We start from the raw sequence: 26,639 nt of genomic DNA on the forward strand, positions 1-26,639 counted from the left end.
TTTCTGATGGTCCGCTTAGAACGGGAAATTAGGCTATAACGAAGGCTGTTAGGATTACCCTGAAAATCGTACGGCCGCCTACTGGAAGCATCTATTACCTAAAATAGTTGTGTTTTACCAGAATTGACCCTGCCTAGTGGTGCAATCATTTCAAGCATTTGGTTTGATGGATGGGCATAGTTGGAATATTGGTGAACATTTTGCTGGCATTTAATGGGTGTGTATATAGTTCAATTAAACACATGGCTACATTTTTCTTAAAAAAAAAAAGAAAAAAAGAAAAAAAGAAAAACATGGTTACATACATTTGTTGCACTACTACTCCTTATGGTAAAAATATATTTACTCTCTTTTTAAAATAAATTAATATCTGCAGTTTCTTATTTTGCCTCAATTTAATACAAATTTTTATACCTTCAAAAAAAAAATAAAATACAAATTTTATCAATAAATATATTACTATTATTATTAGTTAAATTTCGAATTAGACGATTAATAAATATAGATTATTCATATTCCTAATTTAGAAAAAAAATTATAGTGTAATTAATTATTTAGTCCTTAAATTTTGATAAAATTACTTCATATTCCTATTAGCTGTCAAAATTATGTTTACCATTAAATATTTGCAACATGTAACTATTTAGCTATTCACGTTTAATAAAGAGTTAGTATTGAATTATTATTTAATCTCCCACTTAATAGATATAATGACATTTTAAATCTCAAGAATTACTATTATTTAGCTCTTAAGGATCTGATTGGGTATTACAGTAATTGTAATTGGTCAAATTATTATTTAAAATATTATTGATTAAAAATTTATTAATTTTTAAAATAAATATCATACGTGGGGATTGTTTTGTGCATCTATGGCTGCACTGCAACGGCAAAATCTTGATGGTGGAACCCATCATCGGACCCACATATAAATGGTTCAACTTGAAATTGTGTAATCCCGACAAGTCTAGTGATCATCAAAAATAGTTTCAAAACTTTTTCCTGATAATAATTAAAATTAGGGAATTTTTTTGCCTAATTGGGTAAACGCGTAATTCCATACACTAAGCCAATTAAAAAATAACATCATTTGAATTAAAATACAGTTATAATTAATTTGGTGTATTGTTCCTTTTTTTTTCTTACCAATTATTAAAATTTTCAATATAGAAATTATTAGTATTATTTCCATATATGTACTAAATACATTTAATAGTACCTCATATAGCTATCATTGATAAATAATAATAATTGATATTTTGGTCAACTAAAATAAAAATTGACATTTTCTTATGCATGATCAAAGAAAATGTGAAGTCTTTGTTGATGCTGCTAATTGAATTAAATTATTTAGTATAGGGAAATAAATTGGACTGAGTCTTGATTTGATTCAATTTTTAATTATTTTTTAACGAAATTTAAATTTATTTTTTAGGATTCATAAAAAATAATCCAATAAAACATTTTTTTTTACTTTTCAATTAAAAAAACAAAACCGAATATATTAAAAATTTTTTTTTTTTTTTTCATTTATAATATGCCAAAAAAGTTGCAACGAAAGAAAGTGTAGGCAAATTCATATTTCAAGCAGTTGACAAAACTCCAAACACATGCTAAGATGGAGAGAGGCTAACCAAATTTCAACCATAGAGCTTCTAGTTATTCTGCATTGACTTTAAAGATGATTTGCAAAAAGTAGTTGAATTTCAAAGCTTTCTCCTTTCCATCCAAAGATGTTTGTTAAATTATTAAAGAATCGAATTCGACATTGACATAGCTGCCTTATCTTTTACCCTTTAACCCTTTTTTACTTTTTAACTTTACTTTTCTTTAATTTTAGTTTGCTTTTTTACAGTTTTATATTATATAATAGCATATAGCAGCAGAAGCTTCATCATCTAGCTCATATCTGTCCATCTCCCTCTACAACTAGTTTTTGAATACTTCAATTTAAACATACAATGATACAGTTTATAGAAGGACAGCAACAAGTGACTATCCAGATAACTGATACAAATAGTTTAATTTCAATTTGAAGTATTTGAAAGTAGCTTTTCTTTAAGTTCTTTCAGTTTAAATTTCATGTACCTGGTATAATCCCCCCCCCCCCCCCCCATATCATCACTTGCTATCACATTAATTATGTTTTCTACATTCTACGTATGCAAAATCCTCAAAAAACATACCTTAATTAGAAAAAGTTTCAGCATGACAAAAACCATATCGCATTTTATCTTTAATGGCTTCAGCATAGTAACTTTGAATGAGCTGCAAATAATTTTCCGATAATACACGAATTAGTAACGAGATGCTACACAGACTGTCAAAAACTAAATAAATAAATCTTAATGATGAAGGTACATTAAATGAAATGAGCAAGTAATATGTTTAGTTTACCCGTCCGTCAGTAATATATTATCTGTCCAAACACTGTCTGCATCAGTAAAAAATCCTTCTCCAATGCTTTAATCTATTCAGATATAGATAATATAGAATAAAAACTGTATACTCTGCTGAAGCAAATTCAATTTGGAATGTAGTTCCTCTTTCTGCATAATAATCACATCAGATAAACGGTATAAAAAACCACACCAAGCAATATTGTCAAACATGATAAGTAATATTTTCCCATAGCATGTAGACCATGCCCTTTCTTCACTAGCATATTAGAACCATAGCATATAGAGATGCCTGAAAAAATATGAATCGCAAAATGTTGACTAAAATCATTATCTTGCCTGATTCTGCTGTAAATTTTAATTGGATAGCGTATGTGCTGATTAAATGATTATGCTATTCTCTTTTCCAACTGTGTTATGCTAATGTTGCTATTTTTAGCAATTCTTGCAACAATCTCTAATTATGAAAGACGAGTCAATTTTTTTTTTTTGTACAAGGATTACTAAATGATGTCAAATGTGTCTGCTGACTGTATGAAGGCAGTTAAGATTTCCTACTTGATATCTCTGTATCAATGCACGATACATGTGGTTAAACTAGATCATAAAACAGAAAACTACTAGAAAGTCTGAAGGATGGAGGCAGGTAATGCTACTCCATTTGGGATTCATATGATGTCATGCTACCTTTACTGGACAGAAAATGGTTTAATTGTGAACTCAAGCACAAAAACAGATGAAATCAAATAATGTGGTCTTCAATGGAAAATTATTTGCACCACAAATTCTCATGATCAAACCAACCTCGGTTGCAAACAGTAAGGGCAGGTAAGGCTGCAACCTTCTTTCTTCACGTTCTATGTTTATTTTTAAGTAATCAAGGCCATTCAACAAAAAGTCAAAATGGGCAAATTATAGTTAAAGAATAGATATGCATGACAAAAGGATGGAAAAATTGCAAGAACTTCATTCCAACATTAGGTACTAAATCAATTACATTTTTGGAAGAAAAATTCACTCAAACATAAAACATGTGTTGAATTTAATGGTGATGAACAGATGTTGATCATTCTATGACATCAGTAACTTATTAACCCCAAGCCAAGAACCTCATGATGCAAGAGTGAATACTTGCAGCAGCTATAACTAAAAGGATGTGGAAAAGGAAGTGATTCATATTTTTCATGCTAAAACTCACCGTTCTACAGCTTCTTGGCCCTGCAAATTAGCAAGGCATGCAAGTTGATAAATTTCATTGAAGTTTTTCTGAGCCATTGCTTCTTTATTGAATATGGCATCAGACAAAACAACTGATGAAGCTCCACAGGATATATAGTCACCAACAGAATCTATATCGATCAAATTTCAAAGAAATGTCATTCAAATGTGAAAAGCCAAGGAAATCAATGTTGTCTTCCTACAAATACATATTAGATTGTAACCATGAATCAGAAATGAGAACATTATAACCGGAAATAAAATAAAAGTTTCTTTTATTTGTATTCAAGGTAAGATGGAGTACATTTTAGAATTTCATACAAAATTGTAATTATATCCATTAGAGGAACTCTCCAATGACAAAATTATGATAAATGTATCCCTCAACTACCTTCTTTCCTAGAAGGGCATACAAGAGTTTCAGAATTTAAAGTATTAATATGAAGACCCAAATAAAGTAAAACTTCAGATGATACAGGATAAGAAAACAATCATATATGGAAAATTTCAGCCCTTCTGTTTTGGCAATGCAATTCTTGGCTTGTTGCATTATTTATTTTGTTAGGAACCACATAGAGAACCTCCGAATGAGCAATTACAAGGACATTCATAATTCAGTTCACATCGGTACTTGTAAGGTTTTAACCAAATTTCATTCTTATGATGTAGTTTACTTGTTTCATTCAAAAGCAAAAGTCATAGAGTGATTCGAGAGCAAGAAGACAGAGTTCAGATCACAAACCAATCATTATGCCTTGTGAAGCAACCATTGATATGTGAGCAAAAGGTTTCTTCAGTGCTGATATATACTGAGTACCACCTAATGCAGAAACTGGATAGACCTAATCCACCAAATAAAATGAAGATAGAGTTCATAACGTGTTTCTTGCTCTTAACATAATCCCAATACCACAACATAAGGGTGAACTGAGTATCCAACCAAATTCAGGGTGAACTGAAGATATGACATGCAATAAGTTGTAGAAAGAGCAATGAATATAGCGTGTCTATACTGTCACCAAGTTACAAGTCTACAAGTTCATATCAGAACTACTTTTAACTCACCTTAATAATTTTAGCACCAGCATCATAAGCTGACAATATCTGTAAAAAGAAGTTCTGGTTACAACTGCTTGAAGAGAAAATGGCACAAGTGGTTCAATACTTCAATTATCAAATACAATACTGGAGATGGTCATTACGATAATAATTAATTCTTCCATAATTACCGTTATTTAAATTGAAAAAACAGCCGAGGTCCAGTGGGAGAATACTAGACCTAGCTAATCGGGCTTAAGCAGATTATCTGAACGTTACAAATGAAAGACAGCTTAAGCAAATAAGTTTCTTACTTCTGTTGGAGTCATTGCACCAGGTATGTACAGAACCTCACCATCCAGGACAACATCCATAATACCCTAAATGGGAGCAAATGTGCTTAGTAAAAGAAGAAGCTCTGCAGATTTAACATGTATTTGACAATCAGATTGAAAGAGACAAAGACAGAGACAGAGTAGAGCACACAGAAAACCTTCAAGTTTAATAACTAAGTTTCAGTGAAGAAGAAAATCCACTCAATTCTTGGAATACTAAATGCATACCATCACCGTTGCAGGACTCATGAGAAATTTGGCCCCAGCTCTCTTTGCATTTATAGCATCCTCAGCATTTAAAACAGTACCTACCTATAAGACACAATCAGCACCAAAAATCTTTTGAATAGTAACCCATGTAATTAAAATCAATCAATCTCTTGAATATGTTATTAAAATCAATCAAATCTCTCATAAATGATATCAAATTATCAACAAATTGAAGACTTGAAACCGAACATCCACCACAAGGGTGTCAAAACCTAAATTGCACCAACTACCAATGTACCAATAATATACAAAAGAAAACTATATTGGGTCTTTCATGGTCTATGGAGAATATTTTTCACTGTTTTATTTCAGCAATGGTGCATTCATAACCCAACTTATATACTTGAAAAATTTTTATCGTTTTATTCAAGGCAGAAGAAACATAAAAGGATTTTTTTTATTCTTCCACAAAAATGAAATCCACGCACGCATAATTCCAAGATTTGAGCAAGTGTCTAAAATGTGTGCCAAGAAGACACCATGACAGCATAATATAAAAATAAATTGTTATGAGAGCGAAAAGGGTGTCAATGAAGATTACCCCCAAGGCCACTGTAGGATGATCCTTCACCAGCTGTTGTAAAACCTGAAGACGACAAAAACACAATTCACAACCTGGATGGATAAATATAGTAAAATCCAAAAGAATGGAATATCAGACCACCTGAAACACACCTGGAGTGGACATTACGATCTCCAGCTGCATGTCAAGAAAAAGAATACACATTATAAAACTCAATATAATAGTTAATACGTGGAACTAGATTCAGATTCTCTACAATGACATGCACTTAGCCTGTCTAACTCATGGGGACAAAATTGCATCCGAATTTCCAAATTTAGAGAACACCCTTAAAAAATTGCCAAAAGTAGAAGGCTGAACTATTGAGAGGAAATTTAAGCAATCAAATTTATCTTCAACTTTAGGAAAAAATAATTGATAATAAGAAAGTGGATGTAGCAATAAATTTGAAGGAGTTGGGAGGCAAATATCATAGATAGAGAAAAAAAAACCAAAAAAAACAGGATCAAAGTTAGAAAGACTCACTACTGAGATTCCAGCTCTCAGTGCAGCAGAAGCAGCTTCAAATGCGAGCTCTGCACTACATATATAATTAAAAGATAAAATATAGATCGTTAAATTCTCTCCCAATTTAGAAATCAGAAAAAGCAAACAGTCCTAGAGAAAAAGCACCTATTGGCGCGAAGGCAAGCGATGACACCGGAATTGTGAATGAGAGATAAGGTTCTTTCACGGGTAGAAGAGAAGGAGATTGGAGGCAAAGAGCTATAAACCCTAAATCTTTTCAGATTTTGTGATAATTGCGGCGCCAAATTTGGTCGCCATGAGCATACGCTTGCAGCTACCACCATATCCGTAACTCTTGTTTTGTCATGTTTTGGGCGGGACTAATATTTCACCGGATAATGAAAACATAATTGAACGACAAGATAACTCCTCTTACCATAGACGACAAGACGACGAGTAGTTCAATAACAACCGCGAATCATCGTGAAATAACAAATTTATTCGGAAAACGATATGTCGTCAGATCGAAGTCGCATCTCCTCTTTGTTACTTGGGTAATTAACTTTTTTTAATCCTTTCTTTACCAAATAGTCAAGACGAATAACAAAATAGTTTAATGAAACTAACTACTCAAAGATTTTTTCAAATCAGAGATGATGATAGTAATTTCAATTAAAATTTAAAAACTAAATAGACAATTATCTTCTACTTCATTAAAAAATATTACTCCTTCGATAAACATTAACACGATTAAAAAAAAAAAAAAAAAAAAACTTGCGGTACTATGTTTTTATTTATAATTCAAAATGACAATACATGAAAATTAACTAAAATGTGAGAATTAGCACAACTTTCCTACACATCAAAGTTGACTATACAAGTTCATGCATCACGAAAGGCATTGCTCCCAAGTTCCATACTTTGTGCTGAAGCTCCCTCCACCATTCTGCTGCGCATACTCGGAAATAACTGCTCGAGCGCAAGTATCCCAAATCCTTGCTATCTCCCCTACTGACATGGGCTCCGATAGTTGTCTGAGAAACACATTGAGCTTTGACTTTGCCTTCACTGAAATATCGTCGTGCTCTTTGCTGTTAATGCTTCAAATAATCAGAACCGTATATGCAACATCAGAGCATTTTGACAGTAATTCAGAACATATGATCATGGTTCGATTGTAATACACAAATTGAAGTCAAGGTATACTAATTGTTAAAATCATGTCCAGGTGTAGGGTATAAATGCTGAATGCTGTAAATGCAAATAAGATTAAACATATTTGTTTTTTGTTCTCCAAATCTGAGAAGGAAACTCGGAAAGCTACCGGAAAATGTAAATTATCCAAGGCATCTACCTAAGAAAATAAGATTTAATATTAATGCAAAAAAAATTGGAAATTTCTGCACCATGCTGTGAAGAACATCTTTCTGGCCTTGGTTGCCATTAAGATGTACCTTACCTTATATAATGAAAATGTAGTGTGAGCTCTTGAAACAGTTTTTCATATACCCAATTCATTTCTTAGACAAAACAAAGTAAACCTCAGTTATATAGTGATGGCACATAGGCACCTGTCATAACTGGGGAGTTGCCTATCTCTCTTCAATGGTTCTTATGATAGGCACAACCAGGTAACTACTATAAATAAATATGCATGTTTGTGTCACTCAACAAAAAGTTATTAGGTATCAATTTAATTTCCATTATGTTTACCTTTTCTCCATTGCATTATCATGTCAGACAACACAATCTGTTACCAGTGATCTAGATGATCGACAGTAGTAGAAATTAAACAATTTCTTGAAGCAGTAAGAAGGATTCCCCTCGTGCAACTGTAAAAGCTGCACAGAGAATTTTTAAAAAAGATAATGAGAAGCCCCGTTCTCTTACCTGAATTCCACTGGCAATGTTTCTAGAAGTATAGGTGAGCAATTGGGATAATTGACAGGGACAAGCAACTGGATAGCCTGGATTAATGACTGCATGGCCATAAACTCGAGGTCAATTAAAATGGATAAATCTATGCACAATGCTGAATAGCAAGAGGAGTCAAAGACTCACAATTTGAGCACAGGGTTTTGGCGTGACAGCCACAGCACTGAATGAGCACTTGACAATGGTTCCTTCAGTACCATCTGTTCCATGTAGGGTTGAATTGGTATTGTCATCACTGACATCTACCACAGTGTCTATCAAACACTTGTTGACCTTATTTATTTCTTCCAACAGAACATGATTGACCTGCAATTTGCAATGAATGAATCTCTGTAGATAAAATCACTGCAAGTTGATGTGAAAAGGTTCTAGAACTAGAAAGTGTGGTGGGTCAACAATTTTATCAAAACTGATGAATGTAAATGCAACTTATGTGTCATGGCTAGAAAATATGAAGAGTTTCATTAATGTTCCAAGTTTTAGTCTACTTTTAGTTTCTTTCCATTTCTTTTCATTTATTTAATAGTTATTTGTAACATCACCTCAACTAGACCTAATAAAGCAGTCATACCTCAATCCTAGGCCTTTTGATACAAGAAATTGCAGTGGACTCCAAGTGCATCGCAAATAGGGAGCGCTTCATTTTTGTCATTCCAAATGCATTGCAATGCCTGGTCAGATCTTCAGCAACTGAACCTTTTGATCCACAAACTGGTGCTGATCCTGCCATTTTATCATCCAGACTAACAACTGATGCAATCTCAGTTACAGCAGAACTAAATGCTTTTGCTGACATTGATTTCATCTGAAAATTAACAACATTTTGAACTTATATCAATCATATTGAATTCTGTGCAAGCTTCATAAAAAGTTGAAAAAAAAAAACATCAGTTCTATGTTTGGGATTTAAAAAAAAAAAAAAAAAGAAAAAGGCAAAACTAAATGCATAGAAAGAAAACACTGGAACAGAATTAAGGAAGAGAAAATTGTTCTCTCCTCGCATCTGGTCATGGGGGCAAGGAAAATTAAAACAGGGTCGTTCTAAGAATACAAATTACTGTTTTAGTCCTTACTTCTAAAAAATAAAATACCGTAGGAATAAGAAAACGAAAATGAAAATAAAGTTGTAGCATGGTGAATAAGTTCTTCAGACAAACCACTTCAATTAAATGCTGAAGGGGGCGCTCTGCATCATTTGAATCCGCAGAAGTGACATTTGAAACAGTATAATTAGTATCACCAGAATTCTCCAGGGTTAAAGTTGACATCTCAGGAGTCTTAACATCACAAACCATGCCTGGTTCTAGAGAATCAGTTGTTTGTTGATATTCAAGTTCGCCAGCATTTGAGAATGAAGAAGAATCAATAATATGTTTCTCAGAAAGCCCTGGTTCAAGGGATGAAGTCATCTGAGTTGAACAAGGAATTCTTGCTGAACAGAAAGAGGCTTCAATTTTCGTAGGCAAACTGAACAAATTTTGCTTGTCAGTCTCCAGGGAATGTTGAGTTATCTGAGAAGATGCAGACTGGAGGAGCTTGGATGAATAAGTAGACAGTGAGACTCCATTATTAAGAGGGTGATGATGGAAAAATGAGTGCTGACCAACTGAATTAAGATGCTGAAAACCTGATTTAACAGTCTTCTCTCCTCCAGGTTTTGACTTCACTTTGTTCATCTGATGCACAGGAATTTCATATCCAATTCCTGGCCTTACTTTCAAGTCATTTACTTCAATTAACTGATCTTGTGGCATTTCAGGAGCCCAAAGCAGCTGCTGCTGCTGCATTTGCACTCGTCCCAATTGCTGCTGTTGGAAATTTTGCTTCAGCTTATGCACTGGTGCGTGCTGCTCTTCCAGCATTCTTTTTGGATTCATATGCTGCGGTGTAAAAGAACTTGAGCAAAAAGAATTTGCATTTGTTTCTGTCACATTTCCATGGCTTTGCAATAGCAAGTTGCCAATATTTGTTTGTTCACGAGTGCACATAGAAGTCTGTAAAGACCTCATGGGAACCTGCAGCATTGATTTCACTGGATTTGCCTGACAAAAATCTGATTTAGTAAGATTCTGTTGAGAGTTCATATTCTTTAGCCGTAGCATCGCAGGCTTAGATGAATGGTTAGAATCAGCCAACAAGCTTGTCACATTGTTCTGCTGTGGCATTATCATGCAACTCTGGGAATTCATTGATTGGAACTGTGATTCACGTTGAGAGTTTATTTGTTTATCTTGCTCTGATATATTTATATTCTGTTGAAGTTTGTCTGGCTGTAGTTGAGACAACTTTTGCTGATACTGATGCTGCAAATTAGGGGCAGTCTCTTGTTGCCAAAGCAATTGATTCTGCCTAGTGTTAAAAGAATCCAACCATTGCCTTTTTAACTGCTCTTGTTGCTGTAACTGCAACAATGGCTGCTCTGGGATGGGTAGCAGATTCTGTTGGATAAATGGAGCTTGATTTGGCTGTTGTTGTTGCCTTAAGGCTCTCTGTGGATATTTGTTAAGCATAGATGAAGTTGGCTGTTGAAGTTCATCAATTTGGGACCGACGACTCTGGAATGCTATTCAATGTAAAAGCCAAAAGCAAAGTAGCTATACAATCAGTAATGGTGCACTAAAGGACTAAAGGTACCTGTATCTAAAAGAAAGGGAGGAAAGCACTAAAATGGGAAGCCTACAAGAAGGAAATCAAATCAGATGACACCACAAAAAGACAAATAAAATGCTAACAACAAATTTTGGATGAAAGACCAATGCATTATTTAAAGGTTTAAAGGATGAGGCACACATAGCTGAGTATAAAGCTGGCATCTTGGCAACCAAGAGCACAATTTCCTGAGCAATCCAATTTACATATCTCCAAGACTTGGTCTGTAGAACGTGCTCTATTTTTACATGAAGCACATAAATGCAATATTGAAAATCTAAAACGGTCATAGAGACAAAACTTCCATAAACCATATTATGCCTCTTGCACCAAACATGCATTACCTGTTATATCGCCATGCAAAATTGCAGACAGTAGAACAGAATTCTTTTAACAAAAATCAGTACAATTTCAAATGTAAAAGACTCCCTGCTGATTTTTTTTATAGGAAAAAAATCCATTAACAAGGGAAGGGGGAAAGAAGAGAATACACCATGTTGGACAAAGGATCCTCCTAAATATTTCATCAGACAACTACCAACCAGAACGAGTCCACTAGATCCTATTATTATGTTGAATTTGTATTGTTTCCTGGAGTGGTTGTTGCTATAGTCGTCTAATCAGTCATGTTCAGTAAATTACATTGCGCTTGGAGTTAAAAATGGGTATCAAAAATCCATCTTCAACATATTTAATGTTCAGTGAGGCCTTATAAAGCATATTTCAAGTAAGAAAGACAATGTGTTGAATTAAGTTACCAAAGTAAATAAATGGCAGCTCATTGACCATATGAATTTAGCCAATGACCACAAATTAAACACATCAATACCATATATTAGTCCACATTTACCATAAAATAATCTATCCTCTTATTTTTTTTGGAATAGCGAGAACAAAAGTTTACTCTAAATTTTTGGATTTTATAAGAAACCAATGAAAGCAAGCATCAATGGAAATTTATGCCTAAACATGGAGAACAGATTTAACAATTAGTAACACCAGCAACAAATTATCACCTGGGTCTGGGGAGATTTCCGCTGAGCATGAAGAGTTTGATGGTGGATTAAACATTGGACACTCAAGTTTCTGACCGTTTATCTTGAGCAATGCTATTTCTACTCTGCTTACATATTCAGCCTGAGATAACACAATAAGTAACCTAAATATTTAATACATGCAAAATGTTTTTAGACAGTACTTTTCGTGCCCAAGGACAGAATTACAGGGTGTTATAAACCAAGTCCAGCTTTTCAGCATCTTTCTTGAATTAGCTGCTCCCAAGTCCAAAGACATATACTCACACGCATGTGCTTAAAGGCCTCTGGCTTTTAGAATTAAATGTTCACATTCTTTTGTATTTCAAATTTCAATATGATATTAAAAACCAAAAAGGAGATAAATAAGCAAATTCAAACCCTCGGAATGTATTGATGTTATAGGATCCATGTGGTCTGTAGACAGCTTGTTTGTAATTTAACAACAAAAACAGAGGAGTCTCTTGAAATAAATCGAGGACTTTATAAAACAAAATTATTTTGAAAAAATTGAAAAAGTAAAGTCAAAATGTTTATCCCTGTAATGTGATCAGCATATTACATACCTTGTTTTTGGATTCAGTCCAACATAACTCCTCAGCATTGACAGCAAGCTCCTGGATTGTTGGTGATAATGCTTGCGCAGGATGTAGTCGAAGAACATTTTGTTTTATTGCATCCAAAGTACAAATTTTTAATGCTCCAAGTATTAAATTGCCATCTTTCACAGCATTGGAAGTCATGAACATCCAATTTGTAAACATACTAGAATCCCTTGAAAAAGCATATGCTCATTGCACTAATTAATGGTAGCAGAAATCATGAAAACCATCAAATAATCGTATAAAAAATGCTAAATATAGAAAATTGACAATAGAAGTAAAAACATCAAACGAAATTGGCATTTGTGATGGTAATAAATGACAGCAATGTAAATGCACTGAACTGGTAATTATTAAACTGATCTTGCAAGGATATACAGTTGCACATGACCAGACAGATACAGGAATATAGATTAGCATAAGAAACATCTAGTAAGTCTAAATTTCACAAGTTTATGCAATGTCTACCCACAAATTTTCAGACAGCACTAGTAACACCGGCTCCCTCAAAACCCTACAATATCCTCCATCCCCTTCTAATCAATGCCTCCCATAAAATTAATCATTTGGGAGTCTTTCTAACTAGACAAAACAGAGTCACAAAAGGAGAGTTCCTTCTGCTATATATGCTGGAACATTAATTAGTCTTATGCAAAATGTCATAAATACCTCTCCAATAAACCATAAACCAAGCAATCAAGTTGATGGTTTAGTAGAAACAATTACATGTTACGACTTACATATATTTAAGAGCTTTCGATCGGCTGTTTGGTGATAGTTCTCTTCTCCAATCTCCAGGTTCCATGTTTATTACACCCAATTCAGACCTCCAGTTCTCATTCCTGGTCCATCAGACTACGGAAACCGTCTTAATTAGGCATAAAATAATTTAATAATTGCTCCTGATAAACCTAAAACATGTTCTTCCATTTTATAAACCCTAATGATGTAACAGTGTCAAAAGTTTAAAACCCTACATAATTAAGTCAAGATTATCAATAGGAAATCATTTTAACAGACCTTTTGATTGATTACAGGAAATATTGCCGAAGAAGAACGATAAGCCCTAATAGAAAACCTCAAGAAATTGAGTTCATCGATTGATTGACTAATTAGCAGCTAGGAATTTCGGATGCTTGCAACCTAAGAAATCTCCTTGTTTTGCGAGTGCATTAACCCTTTGTTTGGACGATAATATTTTACTTTCTTTTGGAATAATGAAAATAACTATGGAAAATAAATAAATTTTCATTCCTTACGTCCAAATAAAATGGTAAAAATAATTATAAAAAAAATTAATAATTCATTATTGTTTACTTAATTATTTTTCGCTCCTCAATATTTTTTTTCGTCTCCTTTCTAAAGGAGGGGTTGTAGTTTTTATAATTTATTAACTATTATTATTATTATTATTATTATTATTATTATTATTAGATAATTTTTTAAACGTAAAATTGCAAAACAATTGTGTATTTTTTTTCATAACAAGTTTGATCATGTATGAGCCCGACTCAAAAATCAACTTAAAATAAAAAGTAATTGACATATTGAAATTACAAAATTAATTATTTTCTTAATTCTTTATAACATTTACAAATACATTTTAATTAAATATAAATTAAATTTTAGCATATAAGGTTACTAGTAATATATAATATTGATATAAAAATTTATTATTTGATAAGAAAAATATATTAAAATTTATAATTTTCATTGCGTAATCAGCACGTTAACAAGTTCAAACTCGCTCAAATTAAATAAATCAAATCCGAATAAAAATTATTAATATTAGTATCGAAATGTGTGCAATATTGTTAAAATTTACGAGTTCTAGTGCACAATAAATTATCCGTAAAGTTTAGGGTGCCATAAGATTAAAATCGCAAATTCAGTAGTTAATTTATGTATTCAGCCATAATTATAGTAACTAATATATACATTAGTTACTGTAATAGAAGAATTACGAAATAGGAAAATAATATGTACTTATTATATAAAAAAACATATAAGAGACAATCAAGGATTGTGCAAATCTTTCCTTAATTAGAGTTTACATAGCAATACGTGTCAAGTTATTATTGGATCTATTTATTGCCATTAATTAATGACTTGGATTTGGAATTTACTCTTGGTTAATTTCGGGCTCAATGTCTAATTAACTAAAATTTGAAAAATTCATTAATGTTGATAAATAAAAGTTAGAAGGCTTAAATGGGAAAAGTAACCTAATAAATTTAATTAGGGGTTCAAATATGAGTTTTTTTTTTTTTTTTCCAAATTAGACACACAAAAATTGGACACCATGGCATGCTTATCCTCTCTATAAAACACTACCTTGATTTTAATGTGGTTGAAGTATATAAAAACTATAGTAGATAATTAATTAAATGAATTGTTACCTATAGAATATATTATTGAATATAATGTAACTATTTTTTATTTAATATCTAACTCATTTATTCAGAATAATTTTCAAGTTGCGGTTTTTTTTTTACTGGAAATATGACTTAATTATTATCAGCATAGATCATAAATCACTCCACTAAATCAGACATAGAACCAGTAGGATGAGCTAGCAAATGTGCAATTCGGTTCGCTGATCCTTTAGCAAAAGCAAATGATAAAGAATAGAACTCCGCATAAAGAGTTTTACGATCAGTTATAATAGACACAGCATAAGAAAAATCTCGTTGGCTTGTGTTTAAAGTTTGAATGGCCAAAAAGTTGTTGCTCTCCATCGTCAATGGAACATTCTGGTATCGCGTAACCAACTTAAAGCTTCCCTGATCCTTATTGTCTTTGCCATCAGAACACTTGCAACCCTACCAAGCTTCTGCAACTGACCACCTTCACATCTCCCATGGTTATTTCTGACCAGTCATCTCATTCCTGCCGTGCTATCCGACTGTAGTAGATTAGACTCTTCCGTTTTTGATTTAATGGTTTTGGATTATAAGCATTTTTTAAGTTTTAGGCTTAATATTAAAGTCAAGTGGGTTCGGAGACAACTAAATTTAGATGCCCGTTTTATTGCAAGAGCGTTTGTTACGCTTGTCTCGATAATTTTTTTATAATTATTTTTCATTTATAATTATTTTGATAGAATTAAGCTAGTTTAATAATTCCTTAATCCTTATGTAATTTTGATATTGTGTGACTTCTAATGAATAGGAGGAAGTGATAAGTAAATCTTATAACAGAAGAATTTCTTTTGCCACGTGTACAGTGAGGATGTGGAATTCTGAATTGATATAGAAATTAATCAAACATGGTGTGTACCATAGTAAAAACAGTGATTTGAATTTCAAAATTCGAAACATATTAATTATTGTTTTGAAAACTATTACCATACGGTACGTTTTTCATTAAATCATCCCATTGATTCTAACAGTTCATCAAAATATTTATTTATTTATTCCAAAATTGGAAATAATTCTCTTATACTAATAAATAATCACATCTTCTGCCACTTTGACTTAAAAAACAAAATAAAAAAAAAAAAAAAAGGAGATTTTGAAGGTAGATAGAAGGAAATCTTAATTTTTGAAACTAAAACAGTCATAGATTCAATCCCCTTTCTCTTTTCTTACCAAATATCCATCTTCTTATAGTCTTTGATTCAATTTATCTATGGAGTTTAGGGTTGGTGAGATCTTATTCCAAATAATCAAGATTGACTATGAGATTTAAAATGGAAAAAAAGGAAATCTTGCATTATTAGTCAATTGATTTTCTAAAAATGGAAGATTTTGTATATATCTTTGTCCAATTAATTGATAAAGTCTGATCAGTTATTTCACAAAGAAAATCAATATTGTATTTTTTTTTATTTTAACTAGAAATTCATTTGAAAAATAAATATATTATTATAGATAAAACTTGCCTATACTTAGTATATGAGATCACCCGTACATAGTACATATCAAGCCAATGTATGAATGGTTCTTTTTTAAATATTGTTATTGAAATACTCATGTCCAAAAATTTATTTTTAATTAATTTGATGTATGGGTGAATCTGTATATCGAGAATAGATAAACCCTTCACCATTATTATTATTTCTTCAAAATTAATTTGCAAATATATAGAATTATTGCCATAAAACATCCATAGAATTTAACACACCTGCAAAGAGGGCGAAAAGCTTTTACTGTAATTAAGCTCTAAGCTAAATTAGGTGGTCTCTATTAACAAAGTCAGGATATCGATGCTTTACATTAAAAAAAAAAATCGATAGAGTTTAACATGGAAATTTGAACTTTTATGGTGTCAAACTATGTTCACATATATGTAGAGTTAAAAGAATGAATATATATATATTAGGAATGTAATTAGTAATTACATAGACATAGTCTTGTAAATGAATCTTTTTAATGTTACTAATCACTCATTGTATTAACAGCACTATGTGATTTCTTTCCATTCTTGATAAGATACTCTATTTATTAAACCCTAAATATAAACACATGCAATTCCTTCACCAATGCATAATCTTTGTATTCAGTCCAAATCACCAAAATTCAAGGTTTCTTTTCTTTCTTCTCTACCAGATGGACCCAGTTGCTTCTTCTGATCTTCCTCCTCCTTCTCCTCAACCTTGCCCTTCTGATTCCTCTAGCATCTCTGCTGCTTCAGAAGGGGTAAACAGTGATGTCAAGAACAAATTTATTGCCATGAAGATGAAGGAGAAGTTAAGCGAATCTAATTCTCCTGATTTGCTTAATTTAACTCTTTCGAGCGAGGATTCGATTCATGAGTCCAAGTTAGAACTCAATCTTTTTAGTTCCAGTACAAAAGATCAGTTCACAGATGATGATTCCAAGATTAAGGGATCTGAACAACCTAGGGTTTTTTCATGCACCTTCTGCAAAAGAGAGTTCTCTACGTCACAAGCTCTCGGTGGTCACCAAAATGCACATAAACAAGAACGTGCACTGGCCAAAAGGCGTCAAGGAATGGATTTTGGTACTGCTTTTGGTCACTACCCTTATTATCCTTATTCAACCCTATCAACTCACCATCATTCTTTGTTTGGATCTTTCAGTAGATCATCTCTTGGTGTTAGAATGGAGTCCTCGATTCATAAACCTCCATCGTCTTATTCTTGGATGTCCACCGTCGGTGGTGGCAGCCCCGTCAACACAATCCCTTACCGGTTTAGTCACGGTGGTGGATGGCCCATGCCAAATCCCATTACTTCACAACCTTCTATTGATAAGCTAAAGATTGGGAATCTGAATGCTATTAATAACAATGGAGGATTTGGAATTTCAAACCCGTCTTCTTCGAATAAGAAAATTGATTTATTTCGTAATATTGGTATTTCTCCATCAAATGTCGGGATAATTAGACCTACTGGTGATCATCATCTCCAACGACCTGACCATTCGATCAGTTATGATCAAGTTGATGCATCCGGAATTGATTTATCGCTTAAACTATAATTAGTGTTAATCAGAGATTGATGTAGTAGCTTTTCTTTTTTTTTTTTTTCGGTATTGCACACATGTTTAATTAATTATGGCATTGAATATTAGAGATTATGTACGTAAATGCAAAATCACTTTACTTTATGTTATCTTTTTTAATTTATTTTGTTTATAGTAGTGGGCCATGTGGTGGTGATTAATTTATATTTATAAAAATATTATTAAAATAGAATTAGTTTAAATAATATTGTAAAATTAGTTTGATGTGTATTTGAAAAAAAAAGGAATATTTATTTGCATATTTTAGACTTATTTATTTGTTTATTAATGAAGGAAACATCTCTTGATTATAAAAATCAAAAAATAAAAAGCTCGATATATAACATTGATTTCTCCAAAAAAAAAAAAAAAAAAAAAAAAAGGTAATACAAATGTTAGAAAATGTGGTTCAACTTGTAAACTTTGGCGATCAAGAAAAATAAATCTTGGAAGGAGGGAAACACTTAGGGCTTCCTTCGCTGGTAGGTAGAAATAAGAGAAGAGTTTTTAATTTTTTTAAAAGATAAATTGTGGGCTAGATTGAATGGATGAGCTAATAGATTTCTTTCTCGGACAGGGTGAAAGATACTCCTTAAATGGATGGCTCAAGCAATTTCATTGTATTGCATGAGTGTTTTCTTGTTACCTTTGGGTATGTGTGATGAATCGCAAAAATTAATGAATCAGTTTGGGTGGAGGTGGAAGAAAGGTTGAGGGAAGGGTATGCATTGGTTATCATGGGATCGTATATATGTGGGATGGAAAAGGAGGGGGGGATGAGGTTTAGGGACCTCCATTGTTTTAATTTGGCAAAGCTAGGAAAACAAGAGTGGAGGTTATTATTGAAACCCAACACTTTTTATTATCATGTGTTCAAAGCTAAATACTTCTCGGATGAAGACTTTCTAAGTGCTTCCTAGGTAATAATACTAATCTAGTTTAGAGGAGTGTTGTCTTCGAGAAAAGTCTTAAAACATGAGGTTCGCTGAAGGTAAAAAATGGATTGAGTATTAATGCAATGAAGGGTCCTTGGCTTCCTATTGATTACCCTTTTAAAGTAACCGATGAGGATGGTTTGATTAATACGAAAATGAGAGTGCATGACCTATTGAAGGTTAGAGAGCACATGTGGGATAGTGATAAAATCATGAGCTTATATTGTGCTATGTATGGACTATTCTAGAAATTCCCCTTAGTTTGATGAATAGAGAAGATCAACTCATTTAGCATTTTGAGAGGAGGGGGTATATATAGTGTCAAGTCAGGGTACTAGTGGTTATGAAAACTTTTGGAAGGGATAATTTTCGAGGAGGCGGGGATTTTTAGGGTAGGGTGTGGAAATTGGATGTTCCACCAAAAGTGAAAGATCTTATACGGATAAGTTTGAGGGGTGTGCTACCTACTAAGGAGAGAATTAAAAGTAGAATGATTAATATTAATTGTCTGTTGTATAGTATGATAGAGGATATAGATCATGCTTTAGTGGGTTGTACAGCTAGCAATATTTAGAGGCTTGGGGAGTTTAGGAGGGAGCCAACCAACATTTGCTTTAAAGATTTTCTTGGGCAGGTTCTGAATCAAAATGACGTTGTTGTTGCTAACTTGTTTGCAATGGAATAGATTTGTGTGGAACAACTTTTTGATAACTTATGATGGGGTTCTTGCGGCAGCTTGTTTCCAGTTACAAGACTCGCAGAGTCGCAGGCATTGAACAATAAACGTAGCTCAACCTCTCACTTGCATGCTACTGTCCAACAGCTAGAGTAAATTCTTGATATTTTAAATGCATGGCAAGCCACGTTGATGATGTCATCTTCCAATCAGCATGTATCATTAGATTCAGAGTTACTTTCGAGGATAAGGAAGGTTGTTTTCTCAAAGCTCTGTCAGGGTTTGAAGAAGGTGCAACAACTCAGATTGCGAAAGCTACAACATTGAAATAATTAAGCTTTAAGTTTAATTATCTTGAACTGAAAAACCATTTTAGACAGCAGGAGAAGATATTAATATTGTTTGGATTAGAAGGCAAGCTAACCTCTCATTTCTTGGCTCGAGCATCTTATCGTCATAAAATAGCTTCTAAATTTGGGATTCAATTCGGCTATGTTTGTTGGAATTTTTTTCCTTTGAGTTAATGCAATTTTTCCGTTTCTCTTTAAAAAAAAAAAAAAAAAGAAAAATAACCTTAAATTAAATCATTGATAACTAGAATTTGACATTTACTATCCTTTAAACACAATGACGAGGGTTTATAATTATTGATAACTAGGCATGCCTTCTTCTTCTTCTCATTAATTAAGACAATAAGACTATAAATTAAATATTATTATGGGGAAATATATGTTTTGCTTCATATTAATTGTGACTTATATATCTATGGGTTGTAGTTCAGTTGGCAATGTAGATTGAGTACGTCGAAAGAGTTCTAGAATTTGATTTCCACTAAACGCACTTACAGAGAGGGGCGAGAGATCTTATCTGTCACTGAGCCCCGAACCTAACTAAGCAGTTTCTAGTAATGGGGTCCGAGCACCGGTGATTTTAAACAAAAAAATTATGATTTATAAATTATAATATTTGACGTTTCTTTATGAGCTTTCGAGGGTTCTTCTGGCTTTTGCTTTTAATTAAGTAGATGATCATTTGTAGAATTAACAAGATTAATGTATAATCGCATACTAATTGGATCTTTCTTTAAAAAAAAAAAAAAAAAGGATCATCCATAGTATAAGAGGAACGTCATTTTACTATTATATTTCCATTATTGCTTAAAAAAAATCAAATTTATTATGGAAATTTGACATTATTTTGGTATCAAAGCACGCTCAGATATTTGTAAAGTTTCACAATATAGATTCTATTCGATGCAATTAATTTATTTTCTTTTAATAAAAATATTATATTTAACTTTTATATCGTGTTTGATTAGACTATTTATATATAGACAAGTTATATATTCTTTCTTTTATAAATATTTTTTATATCCATTTACATAACACTAATACCGATATTGAAAACTAACCCTCTGTTTATTTCCGTAAAATAACTTGTAAGAAAATATTTTTCTTAATTTTTCTTTATGGCGTACAGAAAAATAAGTTAATGGAAAATATTTTTCTGATAAAAAAAAAATAGTCACTTTTTAAGGAAAATAACTTTCTATTTTTGACAAAGTAAAATATTTTTCGGACATTGATAAATTATATAAATCCATATTTTTGTTTCGCTCTTTCCATATTTAATTTCATTTTATTATTTATTTATAATAAAAAAATTATTAATATTGATGGTTTATAAAATATAATACATAAATTTGGTATAATTCATGTAACTATTCCAACACCAAATCTTTTAATATTTTACAGAGAAAATTAGTTACAATTTTTTAGGGAAAAAAAAATATAAATATGAAATTATTTTAAATTAATAGAAATACTTTTATTTTAAATAAAAAAACCAAACCACAGTAACTGTATCAGAAAAATTAGCGATCACAAAGTTCAATACGTGTGCTACTCTCATTGACTGTTGTATACTTCAAATGAGGAGCATGTAACTTTATCAATAAATATTTAATTCTCAATTTTCTCATTTTTTTGTGTTTGTCAAACCTGTACGGACGGATATTCCGTGGAAACGAGAGCCTGTTTTTTTAACAAGTTTATGGATCTGAAGAGGGATAGCTTGTAGATTTTTCGTGCGATATCCAAATTCAATTATGAAGAAATGATTATGATTTGAAAAAATATCATTTCGATCTTCTTTTTGGCTGTTTTCGCTTTCTGCTTCAGCTTTTGTAATTATTTATTTCTTATACATTTTTTTTAATTTAAATGCTCCAAATCTGACAAGCCATGAGGAAGAAGCTCGACACCCGTTTCCCAGCTGTAAGTCTCTCTCTCTCTCTCTCTCTCTAGTTTTCTCCGTCTTGATTTGGGTTTTCGGTGTTTGGTATCTGAGGAAATCAAAGCGTTTGACCGATCGATTGATTGACTTATTGAGGGGTTTGGTCAATTTAAATCCTTTTGGTTTTGATTTTTGGGGTTTAAGTTATTTTAAAACCTTTGAATTGATGGGCCCTTGATTAGAGTCAGAATTAGGAGGTGGGTATTTCAAAATTGAGGAATTTATGTGGGTATACGATCTGGATCAGATTGTTTTTTAATTTGTTGTTGGCTCTGGTTCGAATTGTGATATACACGGAAAACAGCTGATGGGTAATTGGTATGGAAGGCTTGTTGATTGCTGGTTGATAAATTATGCCAATTATGGAATTGGTATGCTGATATATGGGCTTGGTTGCGTATGTTTGTTGTGCTTTTGCTGTTCTTTTCTTGTTTTTAAGTGGTTTGGTACTGAAATCAGTTGATGGCTGCTCATCTTTGGGGCTATTTGTGATTTGTGTTCTATTTATGTTATGTGTTCATATTCTGCAGCTGCTTTCTTTCCTAGGCTATGTTTAGTACTGGAGTCACAATTCGATTGATTGTTTTTAAGGCTTTTCATGTGAATCTATTAGTGCTATGATTTGCTTTGCTTCTGGGATAGGTTATTTTACATGCCTGTGATAGAGAGCTAGTGAGTGGGAGTTCTATAGTGCTTGGTTTAACCTTTTTTTTCTTTAACTAGATTTTTCTGTTCGAAGTATTTACTTCTTACTATTAAAAATGGCTGGTCCTACCATTTCACTCTCTTTTTACTTTTCTTGACAAGCATGGGTCAGATTGATTATGTTATTTTCAATACTGGAGCTGGGATGTGGGATCAGGATCTGGTTCTTGCTTATATGTTTTGACTATCTTCAAGAGTACTTAATCTATTTCATACCCTTATTTCATTTATGGGCCTCAGTATATTGATGGTATTGGTGTTAATGGAAACATTCCTGTAAGACGTCTCCTATAAGTGCCTCTGGCATTGTGGGACTAATTATCCTCCCTTCTTGAAACATTGCATACAAGCATATAATGCCAATACGCAATCAACCAGCCCTCAGTAGACTGTCTTCCAATAAATGCCAATTTTGACACAGGATGAAAGCTTAGAAGAGTCTATTGCATTAATTTGGTTACAGACCTCAAAGGCATTTATATAAGTGTCTTATATTATTTTATGACTTCAGGATTTGAGTTGTTTGGTGGAATCTAGAAACTTACTACACCAATTATTGATCACAGGAAATTAGCAGTTGACTTCTGCCATACTTGATGTTTTCATGCTTGGAAATTTGACTAAAATAACTATTTCAACTAAAATACTTGCCTTCTAATGGGCATGATTTTCTTAAATATTGCTGAAGGTCAGGTTTCCTTAATGTACATTGTTATCTGATGGAAAATATTAATTTGACAGGCTCGAATAAAGAAGATAATGCAAGCTGATGAAGATGTTGGGAAGATAGCGCTAGCAGTGCCTGTTTTAGTTTGTGAGTAGGCGTGATGACCCATGCTTTAGCCTTCAGATATTAACTATATCTCATTTGGTTGCTTATGATGTTCTTATATATCATTGCAGCTAAAGCATTGGAATTGTTTCTACAAGATCTTTGTGATCGTACATATGAAATCACTCTTCAACGAGGAGCAAAAACTATGAGTGCATTGCATTTGTAAGTGAGAAAATCCTAAATTCAGTAGAATTCTGCTGTCTTGCTAATTGGTGTGTTGCTAGCTTCTCAATGACTGAATGTTCCGTTTGTCATATGGATTTGTTTTCTTTTAAGCTTCCTAAGCCATTTTGAGTCGATAATTATAGAAAATGCCACCTGATGCATGAAGAAACAAAAAATAGAGCAAATAAATAATTCCTTTTGTTGTTTGGATGTTGATCAAATTTAAGAGATCGACAATTTTATTCAAAATATATGTATATTATGAATAGAAGTTAAACTGGTAAAAAAATTTCTTCAAACAAGTGAAATAAATGAACTGTAATTTCTGTGAAATGTGGAAGAAGGTTTTTGGATGGTGCTTCCTGGTTGATGAGAAGTGTTATATTTTGGTGTGAGCATATGATGTATGATTACCACTAATTGCAATTGGGTTATGTGACATAGTGATGATTTAATCAGTTTCTACTGATCTTAATGGAGGAACCTTTCATATGGTTATTCTAATATAGTTTCATAGTAACCTAGTTATCGAAAATGGTATGGCCAATATTTAGGTGACTAGTTTGGTATTATGCACTTTAATATGTCAATTTCTCCATACTTCATTGTGAATTTCATTCCTGGAATGAAAACAAGTTTAAGACCAAATTTTTGAGGCTGGTAATACTGTTTATGAACTTAGTTGATGGGCCCTTGTCATGGATGGAAGGCATGATCAATGAGGGATCAAGTCATGGAAGTCTCCCTTCTTGCCTTTTAATGTATTATTTCAAGAGAAATAGAAGAGTTTGCAACAAAGTTCACATAGAAATGGAGAGATGAAAGAAAGGAGTATGAAAATGTCGGTCCTTCTGTTGCCTTTTCCCCTTCCAACTGAAAGACTTGCTATCACTGATTGTTAAGGGCCTTTCTTCTCTCTTTTTCGGATTTTCATTAATATCTAATAATTGCATAGTGTTTTACCTTAAATAATTGAATTGCATAGAGTTTCTTTATCCTCTCAAAAGGAAAGTAGTGGAAACATGATTCGCTATTCCTGTTGCTGCATTTCTTAGTAGGCGATGTTTGATTTTACAATTTATGAATTTGATCTAATCACATTGCTTTTCTTATGTGCAGAAAACATTGTGTACAGAGCTACAATGTGTTTGATTTCTTGAGAGATATTGTCAGCAGGGTTCCTGACTATGGTCACGGTCATTCTGATCACTCTGCGGATCATAGACCCCTGCAAAAGAGGTAGTTATACAAATTGTGTCTTCTTTTTTTCCTTAATTGACTCCCCTCCTCCTCCTTTTCCTCTCTTCTTTTCAATCTCTTCTCCTTCCATTGTGGATGTAGCAAATTAAGCTTGTTCATTGATCTTGTGCCAGGAAACCCATTGGGGATGAATGCAATGATAGCGATGAAGAGTCAAAGAGAAGCAGGATGGTAAGAAACCCTCCAAAATATACCAGAAACCGGCATGTGTTGATTTTAAATTGATGTTATCTATACACTGAGAGCTCGTAGGCCTTATTTTGCAGATCTCAGCTTATGAGCTTGTTACTTCAATCTTTCTCTTTTAACCTTTTTCAAGAATCAGTTTATTGTTTTACGTTTGTTCCAATTTTCATATTTAAGGGGTAGTTGTTAACCCAAGTGCCTTTGTTATCCTTTTGAACTGCATCACGCATAGTAGTGTTTCAAAGTGTGAGAAAGCATGTCAAGTGTGAAGGCTGGGGTCTTCACTTTTCAGCATTTTAAATTTGGTGCATTTGTTAGTCTTCTTGAGATGGAGTTATATATTAAAAAAATTTGTTAACATGTCAAATGATACAGCATGAAACGAGCCATGCTGGCAGTAGTGGCAGAGGGAGAGGCCGTGGCCGAGGAAGGGGCCGCGGGCGAGGCAGTCGAAATGTTGAACGAGAGTCTTCTCATCGTGAGATTGAATCTGAGCCCAGCACAGCTCTTCAACAGAGCATAAAAGTTAACTCAAATCCTGGTATTGCGGTGGATAATGGATCAGAATCAAAGGAGTTGTTGATGGAAGATGCGGTAGCCAGTGATGGTGCCAATGCATCAGAAAGAAACTTCGATCTGAATGCTGATGTTATTGAGAATGAGGACAGTAAGGCTACAGCAGCAGCATCAGCAGCAGCAGCAGCAGCAGCAGCATCAGCATCAGCATCAGCATCAGCAACATCACCGTCAACATCAACAGCAACCGCAACAGCAGGAGCAGCAGTGATAGATAGCTCAGCAGCCGTGCCTGCTACTGACACTAACCGCGAAGAATATCCAGGTTGGTCACTCTCTGAAATGGACAAGATGCCCTTTGATCCTCTTCAGCTTGCACAACTTGGCACAAGATTAGATGAAGAGGAGGAAGATTACGATGAAGAAGGCTAATTGACCAGTAGTGAGGGCTTCTAGTAAACAGTTAGTGGTTCAGTTCTGATTAAAAGGGTGTGAAGACAAGGGGAGAAAGCAGCAGAAGGTGAAGTGCAGAACATAGCATATTAGGAATGAACGCGTCTTTTGTGACATCCTTTCTGAGAAAGAATGGAATGAAATGATCTCTTCCTTTTGTCTCTCTTTATCAATCTTCTGTCATGCAATCTCCTAAATGTCAGTGCTATATCCTAACAACCCTTTCCAGTAGTAAATTTGCTGAAAATCTCAGAAAAATTAGTATGTGTGTTTTTAATATCTAATGTAGGATGAACACAGCAGCCCTGGCAGTAGAAGTTGCTGTTTAAGATTGTCGTGTATGATTTCTTTTTCAATTTTAGTGCAACCTCATTTCATTAGCATCCTTATGAATGAATGATCAGCAACTTTCAAGACTACTGCTTATTATTTTAAATTGCAGATAGTGAGAAGGACAGCATTCCAGGGTATTATTTAATTTGATTGGGTTCGCTCCTTGTGTTTTATGGTTTGCTTTATGCTCTCCAATTGCTGGGGCTGGGGCTATTAAGGAGTTGGTGTGTTTGATTTGATCCAAGTCTTTGTTCTTTCTAAACAGAAAGATCGTTTGCTTATGTTTAATCTGCAACGAGTTT

At 33.2% G+C, this 26,639-nt stretch overlaps 4 protein-coding genes across 11 annotated transcripts; 2 read left to right on the forward strand and 2 right to left on the reverse strand.

Moving 5' to 3' along the window:
- Positions 1-1,970: 1,970 nt before the first annotated feature.
- Positions 1,971-6,670, reverse strand: LOC105631275 (uncharacterized). 3 transcript variants are annotated; one of them, XR_016322431.1, is made up of 11 exons: positions 6,456-6,670; positions 6,309-6,363; positions 5,925-5,960; positions 5,802-5,846; positions 5,219-5,302; positions 4,970-5,035; positions 4,683-4,721; positions 4,360-4,459; positions 3,598-3,748; positions 2,398-2,549; positions 1,971-2,268 (listed from the first exon to the last, which is right to left on the reverse strand). XR_016322431.1 is itself a non-coding variant. In XM_020678210.3 (11 exons), exons 1-10 carry the CDS (start codon positions 6,632-6,634, stop codon positions 2,440-2,442), a joined length of 786 nt encoding a protein of 261 aa, XP_020533869.1. In that variant the 5' UTR covers positions 6,635-6,670; the 3' UTR covers positions 1,971-2,268; positions 2,398-2,439. The 3 variants fall into 3 exon arrangements, 2 of the variants coding, with proteins under 2 accessions (XP_020533869.1, XP_089581795.1); XM_020678210.3 differs by having other exon boundaries at positions 2,398-2,470; XM_089725669.1 differs by lacking the exons at positions 1,971-2,268; positions 2,398-2,549 and having other exon boundaries at positions 3,594-3,748.
- Positions 6,671-7,064: 394 nt separating this feature from the next.
- On the reverse strand, positions 7,065-13,713 carry LOC105631648 (uncharacterized). Of its 6 annotated transcripts, none has more exons than XM_089719388.1 (9): positions 13,531-13,713; positions 13,251-13,352; positions 12,475-12,673; positions 11,891-12,011; positions 9,383-10,788; positions 8,797-9,030; positions 8,352-8,531; positions 8,181-8,269; positions 7,065-7,390 (listed from the first exon to the last, which is right to left on the reverse strand). In XM_089719388.1, the coding sequence occupies exons 2-9, from the start codon at positions 13,313-13,315 to the stop codon at positions 7,180-7,182; spliced, it is 2,505 nt and encodes an 834-aa protein (XP_089575514.1). In that variant the 5' UTR covers positions 13,316-13,352; positions 13,531-13,713; the 3' UTR covers positions 7,065-7,179. The 6 variants fall into 6 exon arrangements, with proteins under 6 accessions (XP_089575514.1, XP_020533880.1, XP_037497535.1 ...); XM_020678221.2 differs by having other exon boundaries at positions 12,475-12,682; XM_037641607.2 differs by having other exon boundaries at positions 13,251-13,365.
- A 3,309-nt stretch (positions 13,714-17,022) lies between these two features.
- Positions 17,023-18,029, forward strand: LOC105631646 (uncharacterized). Its single transcript, XM_012213827.3, has one exon. It carries the CDS (start codon positions 17,061-17,063, stop codon positions 17,952-17,954), a length of 894 nt encoding a protein of 297 aa, XP_012069217.1. The 5' UTR covers positions 17,023-17,060; the 3' UTR covers positions 17,955-18,029.
- A 3,554-nt stretch (positions 18,030-21,583) lies between these two features.
- LOC105631274 (uncharacterized) lies at positions 21,584-26,387 on the forward strand. The gene is made up of 6 exons (XM_012213344.3): positions 21,584-21,865; positions 23,331-23,403; positions 23,493-23,586; positions 24,709-24,828; positions 24,963-25,020; positions 25,411-26,387. The coding sequence occupies exons 1-6, from the start codon at positions 21,833-21,835 to the stop codon at positions 25,981-25,983; spliced, it is 951 nt and encodes a 316-aa protein (XP_012068734.1). The 5' UTR covers positions 21,584-21,832; the 3' UTR covers positions 25,984-26,387.
- Positions 26,388-26,639: the final 252 nt, after the last annotated feature.

This window comes from Jatropha curcas, chromosome 1, assembly GCF_041381405.1.
Source record: "Jatropha curcas cultivar XTBG-Jc1 chromosome 1, XTBG_Jcur_1.0, whole genome shotgun sequence".
Lineage (NCBI taxonomy): Eukaryota > Viridiplantae > Streptophyta > Magnoliopsida > Malpighiales > Euphorbiaceae > Jatropha > Jatropha curcas.

Bases quoted from the DNA above. Each gene is read 5' to 3' on its own strand.
- LOC105631275 (XM_020678210.3), bottom strand. From the start codon at position 6,634: ATGGTGGTAGCTGCAAGCGTATGCTCATGGCGACCAAATTTGGCGCCG. The intron at 6,364-6,455 runs GTGCTTTTTCTC...TTATATATGTAG, and splicing joins GCTTGCCTTCGCGCCAATAG to TGCAGAGCTCGCATTTGAAG. The intron at 4,722-4,969 runs GTAAGAAACTTA...TTCTTTTTACAG, and splicing joins GTGCAATGACTCCAACAGAA to ATATTGTCAGCTTATGATGC.
- LOC105631274 (XM_012213344.3), top strand. From the start codon at position 21,833: ATGAGGAAGAAGCTCGACACCCGTTTCCCAGCT. The intron at 24,829-24,962 runs GTAGTTATACAA...ATCTTGTGCCAG, and splicing joins CATAGACCCCTGCAAAAGAG to GAAACCCATTGGGGATGAAT. The intron at 25,021-25,410 runs GTAAGAAACCCT...CAAATGATACAG, and splicing joins AGTCAAAGAGAAGCAGGATG to CATGAAACGAGCCATGCTGG.
- LOC105631646 (XM_012213827.3), top strand. From the start codon at position 17,061: ATGGACCCAGTTGCTTCTTCTGATCTTCCTCCTCCTTCTCCTCAACCT.
- LOC105631648 (XM_020678221.2), bottom strand. From the start codon at position 13,315: ATGGAACCTGGAGATTGGAGAAGAGAACTATCACCAAACAGCCGATCG. The intron at 12,012-12,474 runs GTATGTAATATG...GTGTTATCTCAG, and splicing joins GGACTGAATCCAAAAACAAG to GCTGAATATGTAAGCAGAGT. The intron at 9,031-9,382 runs GTTTGTCTGAAG...GTTAATTTTCAG, and splicing joins TTCAGCATTTAATTGAAGTG to ATGAAATCAATGTCAGCAAA.